Raw genomic sequence first — 20,979 nt, forward strand, 5'->3', positions numbered from 1 at the left:
AAGAAGTAACAAAGAAAGGAACCTTACTTCTCTAAGCTCACTAAAAAGTAAAATGTAGGTCTCCTCCAGTTGGGGAGTTCATTCTAGAAGTTCTGGGAGAGAAAAGACAAAGCGTGAGGAGAGAAAGAGCAGAGAGAGATGAGCTCGTGCGAGAGAGAGAGAGAGAGAGCGATCGCGCGCGCGAGAGAGAAAGCAATCTCGCGCGAGAGAGAGCAGGCGTGCTAGAGAGATCGCGGGAGAGGAGGCGGAGGAGAAAGGGATGTCAGCCATGGCGAAGGAGAAGAGATTGGGGAGGAGAGAACGCCAGGAACGGCAGACGGAGACGAAGCGGAGCCGGCCTTTCAGACCTCTAACGCGCACAAGATAGCATATCTTTTGATTTTGAGCGGTGTTTCGTAATGTAGAAATCGTGTGTCTCAGAGTTTAAGACGCAGAAACAAGGATTTTCTGGGGCTAGGGAGCTTCAGATCTCTAGTTGGATCAGGATCTGGTGCTGTCAGAGCAGGCTACACTCCTAACGCAGAGCCATCTTTTGAATCAAACTAGCAGGTAGATTTCTTCCCTCAAATTGAGAAAAACTAACTTCATTTATTATATTATGCTAGAGGATCTAAGTGAATGTTGGAATTTTGATGAGATAATTTGGCAGTGAACCTCTGATTCTAGATATCATGTTTCGTTTTGCTAAGTGCAGTGTTAAACAGAGCCAAGAACCCGTTAAAGGTTGTCGACTACGTCGAAAAAATATACGGGACTTACAGAAACATTGAGGTACTTTTTTCTTCTTATAATGTGCAATCAAGCCTTATTTTACAATTTTGGGAATGTTGTCAAGTTAAGTTGCAAAACTGTGGTAAAATGAGGTCACAGTTCAGTCTGTACTTTGGTCTATTTGCCAAATATATGCAAATCAAGCACTTTTGTACTGTTTTGGAAATGTGTTTTTTGTCTGGTGTAGTACCTGTTAATTAGTCGTGCATTGTTCAAAATTTTCTGGTTACCTATTATTTCATTGGGCTGTCAATCTATTTTATGTTGCCAAAAAATGGGTGAAATAATGCCAAATTGAGTCATAATTTTGATCTAATTTCCAAATATAATTTGGTGCCCATATGTGCTAATCTGGCAATATTCATTCCAAGAAAACAAACTTTGAGGAAAAGTGGTGATCTCTCAGGAATAGGCCCTTTCATTATTAACTAAGTTAGAAAAGTGTATTAATATTATTTATTTTAGAAGTAATTAATTAACTAATTTTACTTCACAGGAAACAAGTTGTGTGAACCCTGAGTACATGGCTAAGCAACCAGACATCAATGATCAGATGCAAGCTATTCTGATTGACTGACTCATTGAGGTAATTTTGCCGGCATTTGTGAAACTAGTAATGTTTTCAAACCAAGGTTAAGTAAAAATGTCAAAAGGATGCACCAACTATTTAAAGGTAAGAAAAATCACAAAGGTGCCCCTAATTTTTTAACGAAAGAAAAATGAATATAATGCCCCGACTTCTAAACATAACCAAAATCTTTCCACAATAGTTCATATGATCTTCATACATGAAAATTGTAACTAGTTAAAACTTGTGATAAAAAAAAGCTTGTTAGATTTTCAGGATTAAATTGTCGGAATTTAACTTATTGTAACTCATCTATATTAATTTTTTTTTTCTTTCTTTTCCATATTCAGGTGCATTACAAGTTTGAGCTCATGGATGAGACACTATATCTAACTGTGAACATTATTGACCGGTTCCTAGAACGGCAAAATGTTCAACGATAGAAGTTGCAGCTGGTTGGAGTTACTGCAATGCTACTTGCATGCAAATATGAGGAGGTCTCTGTGCCCGTAGTTGAGGATCTGGTGCAAATCTCTGACCATGCCTACACACGTCAGGAAATCCTTAACATGGTAAGCAGGCATTATAGACTTGTTGTGTGCACTCGGCTGTTTATTTTATTTGGCAAAACCAGCTTAATCATTTGCCGAGAACACCTATTTTTAATGGATAGGTTAGAAGTAATTTTTGTTTTAGCTTCAAGAATTATTTTCTCCGTGAAAAAAATTGGGCAAAGGTCACTGCTTTTTATCTCTCTCTGGTAGCAGCGAAATTATGTTCATGTATGGGGTGCTTTTTGCAAATACTATAACTAGTTGGTATATTTTTTGTCACAAGAAGAATTTCTTTATAATATTGCAACATTTTTTTAACATTTGATCAGGAATGGCTGATTGTAAAGACTCTCCAATTCAACATGTCTGTACCGACTCCATATGTCTTCATGAAACGGTTTCTCCAAGCTGCTCAGTCTGATAAACAGGTTATTAAACTATTATACTCTACTTGTTTTTACAAAATATGATTGTTTTTAATTTTTACCCAACAGTTTTATTTATTTTTTGTTTTGTGATCATAGATGGATCTGCTTTCATATTTTCTAATGGAGCTGTGCTTGGTGGATTACAACATGTTGCGGTACCGACCTTCTCTCCTCGCCGCAGCAGCGGTATACACTGCACAGTGCTCACTCAAGGGATACAAGCTCTGGACCAAAACTAGCCAGTTTCATTCAACCTATTCTGAAGACCAGATAATGTAAGTGCAATAACCAGAAGGCCATTAAAGCATATAATGTGTTGTTTGAGATATCTTCTGGATACTATTTTTAATACAAAAGAATTATGAATGTTATAACATCTTTTCACTATAGCATCTAATTTTATGTTTCGCTATTTTTTTGTTAGTGAATGCTCACGCAGAGGATAGCGTTTCACTTCATTCTAGCTCCTTCCTCTTCTTTGGGAGAGAAAAAGACAAAATCACGGGAGGAGAGAAAGAGAGAGAGAAAGAGACAAAGGTCTTGCGTGAGGAGAGAGATATAAGAGCTCGTGAGAGAGAGAGAGAGAGAGCAGGCGAGTTGCGTGAGGAGAGAAAGAGATAAGAGCTCGTGAGAGAGAGAGAGAGAGAGAGCAGGCGAGATAAGAGAGAAATCGCGGGAGAGGAGGCCAAGGAGAAAGGAGAAAGGGAGCGAATGAGAAGAGATCAGGGAGGAAGACGGAGATGAAGCCGAGCATCAGGAGGAGGAGCCGGCCTTTCAGACCTCTGACGCGCACAGATAAGCATATCTTTCGATTTGATCTTTATTTTCGTAGAAATCGTATATCTTAGGGTTTGATCTAGTTGGATCACCATCTGGTGCTGTTAGAGGAGGCTACACTCCTAACACAAAGCCATCATTTATATCAAACTTGTATGCACAGATCAAACTCATAGATTTCTTCCCTTAAATTGAGAAAAAACGTATGGATTAAAATCACAGCAGGCATATCATGTCTAGGTCTCCTTGATCCAAGATTTAAATTGTCAAAATGGGTGTTTCAGTCTAGTTTAAGCATGGTTATGGTTTGCATGCTGTACTAGAACCTCAGGGAGTTTCCAAGAATTTTAAGAACCTTTAACTGTGTTTAATCTTTATAACAATAACAATGGTGCTAATTGGCACTGTTTAGAATAGTGAATTTCTGTCACTTTTCAAATTGAGTTGAGGTACTGCTTTGTGGCTGGTTTTTGGCTGCTATGTTGAGTGAATTGAGTTCATTAAAGTTTGGTCCTGGGTAGTAGGCAAGTTTGTCTAGAGTTTAGAAGTGCTGCTGGGAATTTTTCGGTTTGACCCCTATGTTTAATTAGATAAGGTATTCCAAACTATACTGGCTCAGAACTCTCTTAAAGTCTAAACACTGAAAATAATTGGTTGAAACATGAAGAGCTTTTTCACTAATTTGTCCTTCATAACTACATAGTTTCTAAATTCTTCACTTTAGAGGTAAATAAACTTGAATTATTGCAGATGTGGATCAAGCCAGACATATAAAGGCAAACACTGGAACAGTCGGTGTAAGAGACATCGAGATAGAAGATGATAGGTATAACTACAAATTTTCATCAAAATTGTCTCATTAAACTGTTAGGTATTGTTTTCTCATTCTATTTCTTAATTGATCATTATTGTCAATTGTTTTCATGATACGTTGAGCTGGTAAGCAATATATTTCATTTCTTTTTGAATTTTTATTGTTTATGGTAATTCAAACTTGATATTCCCCCATCTCTCTTCTCTAGTTACGCATTTAATTATGGCTACTGTTGAATCCGGTATATGGTTGATTTTTCTTAGAATTCACTGTTATATTCTATCTATAGCTCGGGCTAATTTCTTAGAATTCACTGTTATGTGCTAGAAATTTTGCTCAATTTCCCTTCTAACAACATTTTTTGCATTTAATTATCCAATTTGCTTGGAGTGATGTGCTGAACCTTGTGGTTACTACTTTACTATACTAGAGCACATCACTGATCAAGTTTACTTCAATAGTTTTCTTTAATTAGGTTGTAACCTGATTCTTTTGTTGGTCGCTAATTAATAAGGATTTTGAGATTTGGCTATTCTAATAAGACAAACAATAGCTATTCTTGATTTGGCTATTCTAGCTATACTTGTTTTGCAACCAAACATAGTAAACCAATTTAGACAAAAAATGCTAGTAAACTAATTATTTCAGTTGCAGGTTCAGTTCTTCCTCATGTACTTGGACTAGTACCAATAACGATACTAGTGTTTTATTATTTCCTTTATTTCATATAATCAAGCAAGATTCCAATCAGCTCCGAACTGACAAAGGAATTTTTTTTTTGTTTCATAAATCCAGTATAGAATACTAATTGCAATGGCCAGAGACAGATTTTGTACCGCCATTCTTCTCTGATGTAAATCAAAGAACCCAAGTACCAGTGAAGAGTAATGTTCTTACCGGCATCTGCGCGGCTGTCCTTTCATTCTTCATGGAGGTCTGTCAGCTAATTGGAATGGTATGGTACCAGTAATCACCTTGTTGTATAGTCTTTGATAGTTTGTAGAATTATATTCGCATGCAATCATTGCAACTCCTTTTTAAATTATATAGGTTAGTGTTGGCACACTTCTCGCATTCACGATAGTTGCAGTTTCAATCCTGATACTCAGATATGTCATTCTTTTCTTCTTTTTTATTCCTGTTCTATTTTTTTTTTATGTGTGCTTGATTTGGTATTTTGTTATGGATAACAGGTACCATTGCCTTCATCGTTGAGAGAATCGATTGACTCAGTCTCGCTTCGTTTCAGCTCACAAGAAGATGCAGCTCAAAGAAAAAATTTATGGATGTAATTCTTTTTGATATCTTAAATAAACAGAAAAAAAGGAAATCTAAAATACCTCAACTTTACTCTAGTTTTGAGATTTGTAGTGTTTAGTGGTCTTCTACTTCAAAAAAAATAAAAAAAATGTATGATAATATTATTTTTTGTGTTTGCAGACGAGATTAATGAGGAGAAAAGGCGAAAACTAGTAGCTATGAACATAGCATTTGTTGTTGTAGGTGTTCTTATCCTCACAGCTTCAGCCTCTGCAACATTTCTGTCTAGGTAATTATCATGCTTTCAAGATGAATAACAAAAAGAAAAGAGAAGGATAGAAACACTTTCAAGGAGATAAACATTTCTAACCTCTTTTATGCAGTAGTTTTCCAAAATATTTTGGGTGCGTTGCGGGTGGATTACTGCTCCTGACTGGACTTGGTGTACTGTCCTATATAGACCAAGATGATGGCCACCATAGTTTCGGCCACACTGGAGGTATAATATTTTTTTGTAACTGTCCTAACATTAATGAACAGTATGCAACTATAGTTGTACGGTACCTGAAAACACGATGAGCAGAACCTTTCCACTTGAGTACCCTCTAAAGCAGCTGCCATTAAGGTTGGGACCTTTTTTAGCAAAAAAAATGTCCAACACAATTAATTTTCAGATCGAATGGAATTATTCCACTGAATTGCATGCTAGCATGAGAAGTATATTCCACTGAATGACTTCTTTTTCGTTTAAAAACCTTGATAATTAATTTTGTTATTTTGAAATAAAACCACACTTCTAACTATTTTTTTTTCTTCTCTTGAAGCTGAAAGATGGAATGAATTCAACATGGATTGGTTGATGCCAACCAGGGGCGAGTCCAGTATGAAACAGGGGTAGGCACTTGCCTGTCCCTGGAAATTTTTTTTTTTGGACCGGGCTTTTCTGATGGGCTTGCCTACCCCAGGCCCAGAACCTGACGCTCTCTCCTGCGCGAAGGAAAATAGTTTCTTTCTCCGCTCAGCCACTCTGTCCTGCGCGAAGGAAAAGAAGAAAGACGCGGTGCTGCTCGATCGGAGAGGTAGAGAGAAAGAAGAAAGGCTCAGTAGAGAGAAGGTTACTGATGACGAGGCGCTCGATCCTGTGCTTCTCATCTCTGGAATGGCAGGATCGATCTTGAGTGCGAAGAGAAGGATCGATCTGTGGTGACAATTGAATTGCTTCTCATCTCTGGTTTGTAGTTTTTTTTCTCTTCTTTTTTCCAATTTCACAGGTGTATTTCTGCTTGTGTAGTGTGTTTTTGTACTTCATTTTCTTTAAAAGATTGTCTTGGGATGTTTTATGGATTAGTTTTAGTATAGATTACGGCTGTTAACTCAATTAGAGAAGAAAATTTCTGAATAAACCTTTTCAAGACAAGTCAAATTTCTGCAAGGGAAGCCCTTCTCTTCTGTTCTTTGCTTCTTGATGTGATTGGTCAATTTTATAATCCAATTGGTTGCAAAGGTTGCCCTTTTACAGACAATATTTTATAATCCAATTCGGTTTAAGTTCTGACCTTTAAAATCAAGAGCTTGGTCAATTAATTTGCTTGAAAATTTGAGTTTAATCCATTGTGTAATTGTTTAATTTGAAAGCAGGAACCCACTGGTAAAAATCTCCCCGGTATATAGTATAGAAGGAGAACAAGTACTGGCACCAAAAATTGCAGCATTTTCATCAAGAGAGCCAAACCCGACATTTCCCGGTATACTCAAGGTATGTGTTTTATAATTCAATTAATATAGAAATTGGGGGAAGCTGTCTCTAACAATACACAGAGAGATTGTGAGTTGAATTAATATATTTTTCTAATGGGACGTACAGCCTGATATAGCCGCACCTGGAGTGGTATTGTTGCACTTCTCAAATCTGTGCATGAGTGCATCCTGATTGGTCCCCTGCTGCCATAAAATCTGCAATTGTCACCACAGGTTAGCTTCAAGTTTTCAAGTTTTCAGTTCCTTTATTTTTCCAAGTTGAAAAGTGAATCCTTTTCAAATAATAGGCAATATTGGTTACCACAGATTGCTCCTTTTATAGCCAATATTGGTTACAAATGAGACATGTATCCTGTAAGATCAATTAATTCAAGAGCTCGGTCAATGTCTGCAACATTGGGCTTTCAATTTCATTTTCATTTTTTCTTAGTTTATCTACATTTCAATGTTTTAATTTAAGCATGTCCAGGTTTCATCTCCCAGGTTAGCAATGTTTGGTTACTTACGTCAAGAGTGAGTTATTTGATGAGGTAGATGATGAACGAATTATGCAACAATGGCAAAATATGAGTAACCGTAGAGGAAAGCTCCCTCCATTGACTTGATTTTATAGCATTAATATATTTCTTTAATATTTGTTATAAACTTTTGACTTAGTTGAAACCTTTGATGTTCATTTATGTTAAATTTTTTTTACAACTATTTATATAGTTATGCTTGCCTACCCTTGATTGAATTCCTAGCCTCGCCACTGATGCCAACTGACAAGAGCAACTTTGATGACTTCGCAAGTGGGAGGGGAAGGCATCCTTCTTCTAGGGTTGTATTAAGTTAAGTTTCTTTCTTATCGAATCTGTTGTGGGGTTATTTTATGCTAGATGATTAATAGTTAGTATCATCAAGGCAGATTGTCTATTGCTGAAATGGTTCATATTAGCAACTCTGCTTCCTTTCTATGCATATCAAATTATGGCATGTATTCTTTGGAGTTTAATTGTTCTCGCGAACTGAATTGAGTTAACATGTCTTTATGATGTTTAATTTGTCCAAATGGCATCATTCTACTGACACGGGGGCGAGGATTTCCTGAGCAGTTTTTTAAGTGTGTTTTTTTATTAGTAAATACAGTTAGGATATTCCGTATAAATCTTTGCAGTATTTCCACGTTGGATAACTAAAAATACTGAAAGATCAAAAGATAAAGTGCATTGGTAATGCTAAAAGTTGTTCGTTTAGCTACTAGCCATAAAAGACTTGCAAGAATTATAAAATATGACAGAAATTATAGTGCTTTGAACAGCATTAGTATTTTCACCAGTATTATACCATGGCATATTACGAACATTGATATTTGTTATTTTTGTTTACTTCAGCTTTTTGCTTCTTTTACAGTATGCACTGGTCGAAGAAGACAACGTTGACCTTCTTATCATGCCTGAACAGATTCCCTCCCCTTATGGCGTCCCTCAGGTGGTCCCACCCGCTCAAGCTCCCTCCCCATCTCCATCCCCTTTCTTGCTTGATCAGGTTTTGCTTCTTTTAGAATTTCTCAATATTTGTCCTTTTATCAGTGGAACAAATATGTGACATTTTATTTTTATGACCTGTGCATATGAATTGAGAACTCAACATTTGATTTTCTTGACTTATTTCTTTAGACTGGGTATCAGTGATACTGATGTAGATTAAATTGTCAATTCTTGACAGAATGGTTCTATTTTTTTGCAAAAATAATCCTAATTATGCTGGCTGTATGTTGCAAACCTGAGAAACGTATGTTTATATCTAGAAATATGGTTCATGCTTGCTACTAGTTCTGATTTTTTACTTTTTAAATCCTATCAACAGCAATTTCTCTTTAAATATAATTGATGTGCTTTGCTTTTGTGCAGCTCTTGCAAACTATTCGTGACAATTATTTCAGAATCGACCCTATGATTAGTGCTGCGGGCGATCCTCAAATGCCCTATTTCAGGTTCAACTTATTACTTAAATCTTATCTAATAGGCACTGTTCTTCTTTATTTTGTCCTATAATCTTTATGTACACTGCTTTGCCTCTTCATCCAAATTTCTCACATTTAACACTTGTTTTCCCTGTTTTTTCTACTATTGATTGCATTGTTCTCCGTTCTGTGGATGATGAAAGCTGTACACCACTACACCGTGAATGACGGTGTATGACATAAGCACTGTGTTATATCATATTACCCAAGTGTTATTGCCATTTAATTTGCTAATTATTTTGTAATAAACTAATGTTTACATAATTAATGTAGTTTACCTACTATTGACATGTAAAATATATGATATGCTTGTCGCAATTTTTGTTTTGTTTGATAACTCTTACTTATATTCCCATGTAAAATATGTGACATGGTTTTTTTGCAATTTTTGTTTTGTATGATAACTCTTGCTTACATTTTTCAATATTAATGACTACTTTAAAAATTGCTGGCACTTATATTAATTTATTTGTGAAATTAGCTGCTTATCATATAAGTTTGTGGTGTAATAACCTTTTACAAATATTTATTTGCTCTCTAATAAATTTTTATATATACTTCTATACCAGCAAGAGTTCCTTTAACCTTTATATATGATCCTTTCTTACAAACCATTGGAACTACCTTTGGGTACAGTATCGTCTAGTACATACAAATTCAAGAAATATTTACCTGTCTAGCATAACTTGTAACATATACCTTTAGATATGGTACTTTCAGGTACATACAAATTCAAGAAATATTTAATGCTTATGTACAATTTGTAGCATATACACACATTTTCAATATAAAATATGTATGTCAGCATAAACAAAGGAAATGGTTGTGGTTACGTCGCAACAAGGCATTTAGTGTATATGTACTTGTAGATCAAATTTTACAATTTTTAGAATTTTTTAAATAATTTTTTAGATAGGTAGAAAATCACTTTATCTAAAGGTTTTAGACCATTCAATAGTAGTATTCTACCTATCTCAAACATATAAAACTTAGTCTGCAAGTACATATAAATGTGGAGATCGTGTTGAACGGTTAAGATTGACTGTTTGATCTGATCGCACAATCTCCACTCTTGGTTAGTACCGATAATTAAGTTTTACTTTTGTTTATCTAGATGAAACTTTTCTTGAAGTGGGCTGCATTCTTGGAACGGTACATATGCAACAACCATGACTACCTTGCGGTTTCGCTTGTAAGATAAGTTTCCTGTGCAATATATCGCTTCTTTTTTGTTGCACAGCTTATTTCTTCTTCTTGTGGATGTTTCGTGTACATAACCGGTAGAAGTCAGCCAAAGCTGACTTGACCGTTACTTTTTTGAGCTGATAGGTCTGTGTTATAATTTTTTTTAGGTGGTTAGATCTCACAACCTTCACTCTTGGTTAGTACGGATAATTCAGTTGTACTTTTAATTTTGTAGATAGAGCTTTTCTTGAAGTGAGATACTTTCGTGAATCGGCACGCATGCGACGAACATGGCTTCCTTCCGGTTTCGCTTGTTAGATAAGTTTCCTTCACAATATATCCTTTATTTTTTGTTGCACGGGTTATTTCTTCTCCTTGTGGATGTTTTGTGTACATAACCGGTAAAAGTCAGCCAAAGCTGACTTGATCGTTACTTGTTTGAGTTGATAGGTCTATAGTTTTTTTTAGGTGGTCAGATCGCATAACCTTCACTCTTGATTAGTACTAATAATTTAATTCTATTTTTGATTTTGCAGATAAAGCTTTTTTTGAAATGAGCTGCTTTCTTGGATCGGCACGCATGTGACAAGCATGGCTTCCTTGCGGTTTCGCTAACAAGATAAGTTTCCTTCACAATATATCCTTTCTTTTTTGTTGCACGGGTTATTTCTTCTTCTTATGGATGTTTCGTGTACATAACCGGTAGAAGTCAGCCAAAGCTGACTTGACCGTTACTTGTTTGAGCTGATAGTTCTATAGTTTTTTTTAGGTGGTCAGATCGCACAACCTTCACTCTTGGTTAGTACTGATAATTGAATTCTACTTTTGATTTTATAGCTGGAGCTTTTTTTGAAGTGAGATGCTTTCTTGGATCGGCACGCATGCGACAACCATGGCTTCCTTCCGGTTTCGCTTGTTAGATAAGTTTCCTTCACAATATATCCTTTCTTTTTTGTTGCACGGGTTATTTCTTCTCGTTGTGGATGTTTTGTGTACATAACCGGTAAAAGTCAGCCAAAGCTGACTTGACCGTTACTTGTTTGAGCTGATAGGTCTATAGTTTTTTTTGGTGGTCATATCGCAGAACCTTCACTCTTGGTTAGTACTGATAATTGAATTCCACTTTTGATTTTGCAGATGGAGTTTGTTTTGAAGTGAGCTGCTTTCTTGGATCGGCACGCATGCGACAAACATAGCTTCCTTCCGGTTTCGCTTGTTAGATAAGTTTCCTTCACAATATATCCATTCTTTTTTGTTGCACGGATTATTTCTTCTCCTTGTGTTTCGTGTACATAACCGGTAGAAGTCAGCCAAAGCTGACTTGACCGTTACTTGTTTGAGCTGATAGGTCTGTGTTATAGTTATTTTTATGTGGTTAGATCTCACAACCTTCACTCTTGGTTAGTACTGATAATTGAGTTGTACTTTTGATTTTGTAGATGAAGCTTTTCTTGAAGTGAGCTGCTTTCGTGGATCGGCACGCATGCGACAACCATGGCGTCCTTTCTGTTTCGCTTGTTAGATAAGTTTCTTCACAATATATCCTTTCTTTTTTGTTGCACGAGTTATTTCTTCTCCGTGTGGATGTTTTGTGTACATAACCGGTAGAAGTCAGCCAAAGCTGACTTGACCGTTACTTGTTTGAGCTGATAGGTCTATAGTTTTCTTTGGTGGTCATATCGCACAACCTTCACTTTTGGTTAGTACTGATAATTGAATTCTACTTTTGATTATGCAGATGGAGTTTGTTTTGAAGTGAGCTGCTTTCTGGGATCGGCACGCATGCGACAAATATGGCTTCCTTCCGGTTTCGCTTGTTAGATAAGTTTCCTTCACAATATATCCTTTCTATTTTGTTGCACGGGTTATTTCTTCTCCTTGTGGATGTTTCATGTACATAACCGGTAGAAGTCAGCCCAAGCTGACTTTACCGTTACTTGTTTCAGATGATAGGTCTGTGTTATAGTTTTTTTTAGGTGGTTAGATCTCATAACGTTCACTCTTGGTTAGTACTGATAATTGAGTTATACTTTTGATTTTGTAGATGTAGCTTTTCTTGAAGTGAGCGGCTTTCGTGGATCGGCATGCATGGGACAACCATGGCTTCCTTCCGGTTTTGCTTGTTAGATAAGTTTCCTTCACAATATATCATTTCTTTTTTGTTGCACGGATTATTTCTTCTCCTTGTGGATGTTTTGTGTACATAACCGGTAGAAGTCAGCCAAAGCTGACTTGACCGTTAGTTGTCTGAGCTGATAGGTCTATAGCTTTTTTGGTGGTCATATCGCAGAACCTTCACTCTTGGTTAGTACTGATAATTGAATTCTACTTTTGATTTTGCAGATGGAGTTTGTTTTGAAGTGAGCTGCTTTCTTGTATCGGCACGCATGCGACAAACATAGCTTCCTTCCGGTTTCGCTTGTTAGATAAATTTCCTTCACAATATATCCATTCTTTTTTGTTGCACGGATTATTTCTTCTCCTTATGGATGTTTCGTGTACATAATCGGTAGAAGTCAGCCAAAGCTGACTTGACTGTTACTTGTTTAAGCTGATAGGTCTGTGTTATAGGTTTTTTTAGGTGGTTAGATCTCAGAACCTTCACTCTTGGTTAGTACTGATAATTGAGTTGTACTTTTGATTTTGTAGATGGAGCTTTTCTTGAAGTGAGCTGCTTTCGTGGATCGGCATGCATGGGACAACCATGGCTTCCTTCCGGTTTCGCTTGTTAGATAAGTTTCCTTCACAATATATCATTTCTTTTTTGTTGCACGGGTTATTTCTTCTCCTTGTGGATGTTTTGTGTACATAACCGGTAGAAGTCAGCCAAAACTGACTTGACCGTTAGTTGTCTGAGCTGATAGGTCTATAGTTTTTTTTGGTGGTCATATCGCAGAACCTTCACTCTTGTTTAGTACTGATAATTGAATTCTACTTTTGATTTTGCAGATGGAGTTTGTTTTGAAGTGAGCTGCTTTCTGGGATCGGCACGCATGCGACAAATATGGCTTCCTTCCGGTTTCGCTTGTTAGATAAGTTTCCTTCACAATATATCCTTTCTATTTTGTTGCTCGGGTTATTTCTTCTCCTTGTGGATGTTTCGTGTACATAACCGGTAGAAGTCAGCCCAAGCTGACTTGACCGTTACTTGTTTGAGCTGATAGGTCTGTGTTATAGTTTTTTTTAGGTGGTTAGATCTCACAACCTTCACTCTTGGTTAGTACTGATAATTGAGTTGTACTTTTGATTTTGTAGATTGAGCTTTTCTTGAAGTGAGCTGATTTCGTGGATCGGCACGCATCCGACAACCATGGCTTCCTTCTGGTTGCGCTTCTTAGATAAGTTTCCTTCACAATATATCCTTTCTTTTTTGTTGCACGGGTTATTTCTTCTCCTTGTGGATGTTTTGTGTACATAACCGGTAGAAGTCAGCCAAAGCTGACTTGATCGTTACTTGTTTGAGCTGATAGATCTATAGTTTTTTTTGGTGGTCATATCGCACAACCTTCACTCTTGGTTAGTACTGATAATTGAATTCCACTTTTGATTTTGCAGATGGAGTTTGTTTTGAAGTGAGCTGCTTTCTTGAATCGGCACGCATGCGACAAACATGGCTTCCTTCCGGTTTCGCTTGTTAGATAAGTTTTCTTCACAATATATCCTTTCTTTTTTGTTGCACGGGTTATTTCTTCTCCTTTTGGATGTTTTGTGTACATAACCGGTAGAAGTCAGCCAAAGCTGACTTAACCGTTACTTGTTTGAGCTGATAGGTCTATAGTTTTTTTTGGTGGTCATATCGCACAACCTTCACTCTTGGTTAGTACTGATAATTGAATTCTACTTTTGATTTTGCAGATGTAGTTTGTTTTGAAGTGAGCTTCTTTCTTGGATCGGCACGCATGCGACAATCATGGCTTCCTTCCGGTTTCGCTTGTGAGATAAGTTTGCTTCACAATATATCCTTTCTTTTTTGTTGCACGGGTTATTTCTTCTCCCTGTGGATGTTTTGTGTACATAACCGGTAGAAGCCAGCCAAAGCTGACTTGACCGTTACTTGTTTGAGGTGATAGGTCTATAGTTTTTTTTAGGTGCTCCGATCGCACAACATTCAATCTTGGTTAGTACTGATAATTGAATTCTACTTTTAATTTTGTAGATGGAATTTGTGTTGAAGGGAGCTGCTTTCTTGAATCGCCACGCATGCGACAAATATGGCTTCCTTCCGGTTTCGCTTGTTAAATAAGTTTCCTTCACAATATATCCTTTCTATTTTGTTGCCCGGGTTATTTCTTCTCCTTGTGGATGTTTCGTGTACATAACCGGTAGAAGTCAGCCCAAGCAGACTTGACCGTTACTTGTTTGAGCTGATAGGTCTGTGTTATAGTTTTTTTTAGGTGGTTAGATCTCACAACTTTCACTCTTGGTTAGTACTGATAATTGAGTTGTACTTTTGATTTTGTAGATTGAGCTTTTCTTGAAATGAGCTGCTTTCGTGTATCGGCACGCATTCGACAACTATGGCTTCCTTCCGGTTTCGCTTGTTAGATAAGTTTCATTCACAATATATCCTTTCTTTTTTGTTGCACGGGTTATTTCTTCTCCTTGTGGATGTTTTGTGTACATAACCGGTAGAAGTCAGCCCAAGCTGACTTGACCGTTACTTGTTTGAGCTGATAGGTCTGTGTTATAGTTTTTTTTAGGTGGTGAGATCTCACAACCTTCACTCTTGGTTAGTACTGATAATTGAGTTGTACTTTTGATTTTGTAGATTGAGCTTTTCTTGAAATGAGCTGCTTTCGTGGATCGGCACGCATTCGACAACTATGGCTTCCTTCCGGTTTCGCTTGTTAGATATGTTTCATTCACAATATATCCTTTCTTTTTTGTTGCACGGGTTATTGCTTCTCCGTGTGGATGTTTTGTGTACATAACCGGTAGAAGTCAGCCAAAGCTGACTTAACCGTTACTTGTTTGAGCTGATAGGTCTATAGTTTTTTTTAGGTGGTCAGATCGCACAACATTCAATCTTGGTTAGTACTGATAATTGAATTCTACTTTTGATTTTGTAGATGGAGTTTGTTTTGAAGTGAGCTGCTTTCTTGGATCGGCACGCATGCGACAAACATGGCTTCCTTCGGGTTCGCTTGTTAGATAAGTTTCTTCACAATATATCCTTTCTATCTTGTTGCACGGGTTATTTCTTCTCCTTGTGGATGTTTCGTGTACATAACCGGTAGAAGTCAGCCCAAGCTGACTTGACCGTTACTTGTTTGAGCTGATAGGTCTATAGTTTTTTTTAGGTGGTCAGATCGCACAACATTCAATCTTGGTTAGTACTGATAATTGAATTCTACTTTTGATTTTGTAGATGGAGTTTGTTTTGAAGTGAGCTGCTTTCTTGGATCGGCACGCATGCGACAAACATGGCTTCCTTCCGGTTTCGCTTGTTAGATAAGTTTCTTCACAATATATCCTTTCTATCTTGTTGCACGGGTTATTTCTTCTCCTTGTGGATGTTTCGTGTACATAACCGGTAGAAGTCAGCCCAAGCTGACTTGACCGTTACTTGTTTGAGCTGATAGGTCTGTGTTATAGTTTTTGTTAGGTGGTTAGATCTCACAACCTTCACTCTTGGTTAGTACTGATAATTGAGTTGTACTTTTGATTTCGCAGATTGAGCTTTTCTTGAAATGAGCTGCTTTCGTGGATCGGCACGCATTCGACAACTATGGCTTCCTTCCGGTTTCGCTTGTTAGATAAGTTTCATTCACAATATATCCTTTCTTTTTTGTTGCACGGGTTATTTCTTCTCCTTGTGGATGTTTTGTGTACATAACCGGTAGAAGTCAGCCAAAGCTGACTTAACCGTTACTTGTTTGAGCTGATAGGTCTATAGTTTTTTTTAGGTGGTCAGATCGCACAACATTCAATCTTGGTTAGTACTGATAATTGAATTCTACTTTTGATTTTGTAGATGGAATTTGTGTTGAAGGGAGATGCTTTCTTGAATCACCACGCATGCGACAAATATGGCTTCCTTCCGGTTTCGCTTGTTAAATAAGTTTCCTTCACAATATATCCTTTCTATTTTGTTGCACGGGTTATTTCTTCTCCTTGTGGATGTTTCGTGTACATAACCGGTAGAAGTCAGCCCAAGCTGACTGGACCGTTACTTGTTTGAGCTGATAGGTCTGTGTTATAGTTTTTGTTAGGTGGTTAGATCTCACAACCTTCACTCTTGGTTAGTACTGATAATTGAATTCTACTTTTGATTTTGTAGATGGAATTTGTGTTGAAGGGAGATGCTTTCTTGAATCACCACGCATGCGACAAATATGGCTTCCTTCCGGTTTCGCTTGTTAAATAAGTTTCCTTCACAATATATCCTTTCTATTTTGTTGCACGGGTTATTTCTTCTCCTTATGGATGTTTCGTGTACATAACCGGTAGAAGTCAGCCCAAGCTGACTTAACCGTTACTTGTTTTAGCTGATAGGTCTGTGTTATAGTTTTTTTTAGGTGGTTAGATCTCACAACCTTCACTCTTGGTTAGTACTGATAATTGAGTTGTACTTTTGATTTTGTAGATGGAGCTTTTCTTGAAGTGAGCTGCTTTCGTGGATCGGCTCGCATGCGACAACCAAGGCTTCCTTCCGGTTTCGCTTGTCAGATAAGTTTCCTTCACAATATATCCTTTCGTTTTTGTTGCACGGGTTATTTTTTCTTCTTGTGAATGTTTTGTTTACATTACCGGTAGAAGTCAGCCAAAGCTGACTTGACCGTTACTTGTTTGAGTTGATAGGTCTATAGTTTTTTTTAGGTGGTCAGATCGCACAACATTCACTATTGGTTATTACTGATAATTAAATTCTACTTTTGATTTAGCAGATGGAGCTTTTTTTGAAGTGAGCTGCTTTCTTGGATCGGCACGCATGCGACAAACATGGCTTCCTTCCTATTTCGCTTGTTAGATAAGTTTCATTCACAATATATCCTTTCTTTTTTGTTGCACGGGTTATTTCTTCTCGTTGTGGATGTTTTGTGTACATAACCGGTAAAAGTCAGCCAAAGCTGACTTGACCGTTACTTGTTTGAGCTGATAGGTCTATAGTTTTTTTTAGGTGGTCATATCGCACAACTTTCACTCTTGGTTAGTACTGATAATTGAATTCTACTTTTGATTTTGCAGATGGAGTTTGTTTTGAAGTGAGCTGCTTTGTTTGGATCGGCACGCATGCGACAAATATGGCTTCCTTACGGTTTCGCTTGTTAGATAAGTTTCTTCACAATATATGCTTTCTTTTTTGTTGCACGGGTTATTTCTTCTCCTTGTGGATGTTTCGTGTACATAACCGGTAGAAGTCAGCCAAAGCTGACTTGACCGTTACTTGTTTGAGCTGATAGGTCTGTGTTATAGTTTTTGTTAGGTGGTTAGATCTCACAACCTTCACTCTTGGTTAGTACTGATAATTGAGTTGTACTTTTGATTTTGTAGATGGAGCTTTTTCTTGAAGTGAGCTGCTTTCGTGGATCGGCACGCATGCAACAAACATGGTTTCCTTCCGGTTTCGCTTGTTAGATAAGTTTCCTTCACTATATATCCTTTTTTTTTTGTTGCACGGGTTATTTCTTCTCCTTGTGGATGTTTCGTGTACATAACCGGTAGAAGTCAGCCAAAGCTCACTTGACCGTTACTTGTTCGAGCTGATAGGTCTGTGTTATATTTTTTTTAGGTGGTTAGATCTCACAACCTTCACTCTTGGTTAGTACTGATAATTGAGTTGTACTTTTGATTTTGTAGATGAAGCTTTTCTTGAAGTGAGCTGCTTTCGTGGATCGGCACGCATGCGACAACCATGGCTTCCTACCGGTTTCGCTTGTCAGATAAGTTTCTTTCACAATATATCATTTCTTTTTTGTTGCTTGGGTTATTTTTTTCTCCTTGTGAATGTTTGGTGTACATAACCGGTAGAAGTCAGCCAAAGCTGTCTTGACCGTTACTTGTTTGAGCTGATTGGTCGATTGTTTTTTTTAGGTGGTCAGATCGCACAACCTTCACTCTTGGTTAGTACTGATAATTGAATTGTACTTTTGATTTTGCAGATGGAGTTTTTTTTTAAGTGAGCTGCTTTCTTGGATCGGCACGCATGCGACAAGCATGGATTCCTTGCGGTTTCACTAGTAAGATTAGTTTCCTTCACAATATATCCTTTCTTTTTTGTTGCACGGGTTATTTCTTCTCCTTGTGGATGTTTCGTGTACATAACCGGTAGAAGTCAGCCAAAGCTGACTTGACCGTTACTTGTTTGAGCTGGTAGGTCTGTGTTATAGTTTTTTTTAGGTGGTTAGATCTCACAACCTTCACTCTTGGTTAGTACTGATAATTGAGTTGTACTTTTGATTCTGTAGATGGGGCTTTTCTTGAAGTGAGCTGCTTTCTTGAATCGGCACGCATGCGACAACCATGGCTTCCTTCCGGTTTCGCTTGTTAGATAAGTTTCCTTCACAATATATCCTTTCTATTTTGTTGCACGGGTTAGTTCTTCTCCTTGTGGATGTTTCGTGTACATAATCGGTAGAAGTCAGCCAAAGCTGACTTGACCGTTACTTGTTTGAGCTGATAGGTCTGTGTTATAGTTTTTTTTAGGTGGTTAGATCTCACAACCTTCACTCTTGGTTAGTACTGATAATTGAGTTGTACTTTTGATTTTGTAGATGAAGCTTTTCTTGAAGTGAGCTGCTTTCGTGGATCGGCTCGCATGCGACAACCATGGCTTCCTTCCGGTTTCTCTTGTCAGATAAGTTTCCTTCACAATATATCCTTTCGTTTTTGTTGCACGGGTTATTTTTTCTCCTTATGAATGTTTTGTGTACATTACCGGTAGAAGTTAGCCAAAGCTGACTTGACCGTTACTTGTTTGAGTTGATAGGTCTATAGTTTTTTTTAGGTGGTCAGATCGCACAACATTCACTATTGGTTATTACTGATAATTGAATTCTACTTTTGATTTAGCAGATGGAGCTTTTTTTGAAGTGAGCTGCTTTCTTGGATCGGCACGCATGCGACAAACATGGCTTCCTTCCTGTTTCGCTTGTTAGATAAGTTTCCTTCACAATATATGCTTTTTTTTTGTTGCACGGGTTATTTCTTCTCGTTGTGGATGTTTTGTGTACATAACCGGTAAAAGTCAGACAAAGCTGTCTTGACCGTTACTTGTTTGAGCTGATAGGTCTATAGTTTTTTTTGGTGGTCATATCGCACAACCTTCACTCTTGGTTAGTACTGATAATTGAATTCTACTTTTGATTTTGCAGATGGAGTTTGTTTTGAAGTGAGCTGCTTTGTTTGGATCGGCACGCATGCGACAAATATGGCTTCCTTACGGTTTCGCTTGTTAGATAAGTTTTTTCACAATATATCCTTTCTTTTTTGTTGCACGGGTTATTTATTCTCCTTGTGGATGTTTCGTATACATTACCGGTAGAAGTCAGCCAAAGCTGACTTGACCGTTACTTGTTTGAGCTGATAAGTGTATGTTATAGTTTTTTTTAGGTGGTCAGATCTCACAACCTTCACTCTTGGTTAGTACTGATAATTGAGTTGTATTTTTGATTTTGTAGATGGAGCTTTTCTTGAAGTGAGCTGCTTTCTTGGATCGGCACGCATGCGACAAACGTGGCTTCTTTGCGGTTTCGCTAGTAAGATAAGTTTCCTTGACAATATATCCTTTCTTTTTTATTCTACGGGTTATTTCTTGTCCTTGTTGATGTTTCGTGTACATAACCGGTATAAGTCAGCCAAAGCTGACTTGACCGTTACTTGTTTGAGCTGATAGGTCCATGTTACAGTTTTTTTTAGGTGGTCAGATCTCACAACCTTCACTCTTGGTTAGTACCGATAATTGAGTTGTACTTTTGTTTTTGTAGATAGAGTTTTTCTTGAAGTGAGCTGCTTTCTTGGATCGGCACGCATGCGACAACGTTGGCTTTCTTCCTGTTTCGCTTGTTAGATAAGTTTCCTTCACAATATATCCTTTCTTTTTTGTTGCATGGCTTTTTTCTTCTCCTTGTGGCTGTTTCATGTACATAACCGGTAGAAGTCAACCAAAGCCGACTTGACCGTTACTTGTTTGAGCTGATAGGTCTGTGTTATAGTTTTTTCAGGTGGTCAGATCTTAGAACCTTCACTCTTGGTTAGTACTGATAATTGAGTTGTACTTTTCTTTTTGTAGATGAAGTTTTTCTTGAAGTGAGCTTTCTTGGATTGGCACGCATGCGACAACCATGGCTGCCTTCCGGTTTCGCTTGTTAGATAAGTTTCTTTCACAATATATCCTTTCTTTTTAGTTGCACGGGTTATTTCTTCTCTTTATGGATGTTTCGTGTACATAACCGGTAGAAGTCAGCCAAAGCTTACTTGACAGTTACTTGTTTGAGCTGATATGTGTATGTTATAGTTTTTTTTAGGTGGTCAGATCTCACAACCTTCACTCTTGTTTGAGCTGATAGGTCTGTGTTATAGTTTTTTTTAAGTGGGTTGCTTTCTTGGAACGGCACGCATGCAACAACCATAACTTTCTTGCAATTTCACTTGTAAGATAAGTGTTCTGCACAATATCCCTTCTTTTCTTAGAACGGCACGCATGCGACAAATATGGCTTCCTTACGGTTTCGCTTGTTAGATAAGTTTCTTCACAATATATCCTTTCTTTTTTGTTGCACGGGTTATTTCTTCTCCTTGTGGATGTTTCGTGTACATAACCGGTAGAAGTCAGCCAAAGCGGACTTGGCCGTTACTTGTTTGAGCTGATAGGTTTTTGTTATAGTTTTATTTAGGTGGTCAGATCTCACAACCTTCAC

General features: G+C 37.5%; 1 protein-coding gene across 1 annotated transcript; it reads left to right on the forward strand.

Annotated features, from left to right (window-relative positions):
• Window positions 1-334: 334 nt before the first annotated feature.
• Window positions 335-9,253, forward strand: LOC144572947 (cyclin-B2-1-like). The gene is given in 18 exon segments (XM_078322594.1): window positions 335-549; window positions 695-771; window positions 1,268-1,357; window positions 1,690-1,911; window positions 2,223-2,321; window positions 2,418-2,596; window positions 2,746-3,924; window positions 4,708-4,867; window positions 4,963-5,200; window positions 5,353-5,461; window positions 5,559-5,671; window positions 5,997-6,403; window positions 6,811-6,928; window positions 7,037-7,143; window positions 7,642-7,760; window positions 8,323-8,457; window positions 8,823-8,905; window positions 9,079-9,253. Coding segments are annotated over 5 exon segments (585 nt in total). The 5' UTR covers window positions 335-549; window positions 695-771; window positions 1,268-1,294; the 3' UTR covers window positions 2,768-3,924; window positions 4,708-4,867; window positions 4,963-5,200; window positions 5,353-5,461; window positions 5,559-5,671; window positions 5,997-6,403; window positions 6,811-6,928; window positions 7,037-7,143; window positions 7,642-7,760; window positions 8,323-8,457; window positions 8,823-8,905; window positions 9,079-9,253.
• The last annotated feature ends 11,726 nt before the right edge of the window (window positions 9,254-20,979 follow it).

This window comes from Carex rostrata, chromosome 21, assembly GCF_964058835.1.
Source record: "Carex rostrata chromosome 21, lpCarRost1.2, whole genome shotgun sequence".
NCBI lineage: Eukaryota > Viridiplantae > Streptophyta > Magnoliopsida > Poales > Cyperaceae > Carex > Carex rostrata.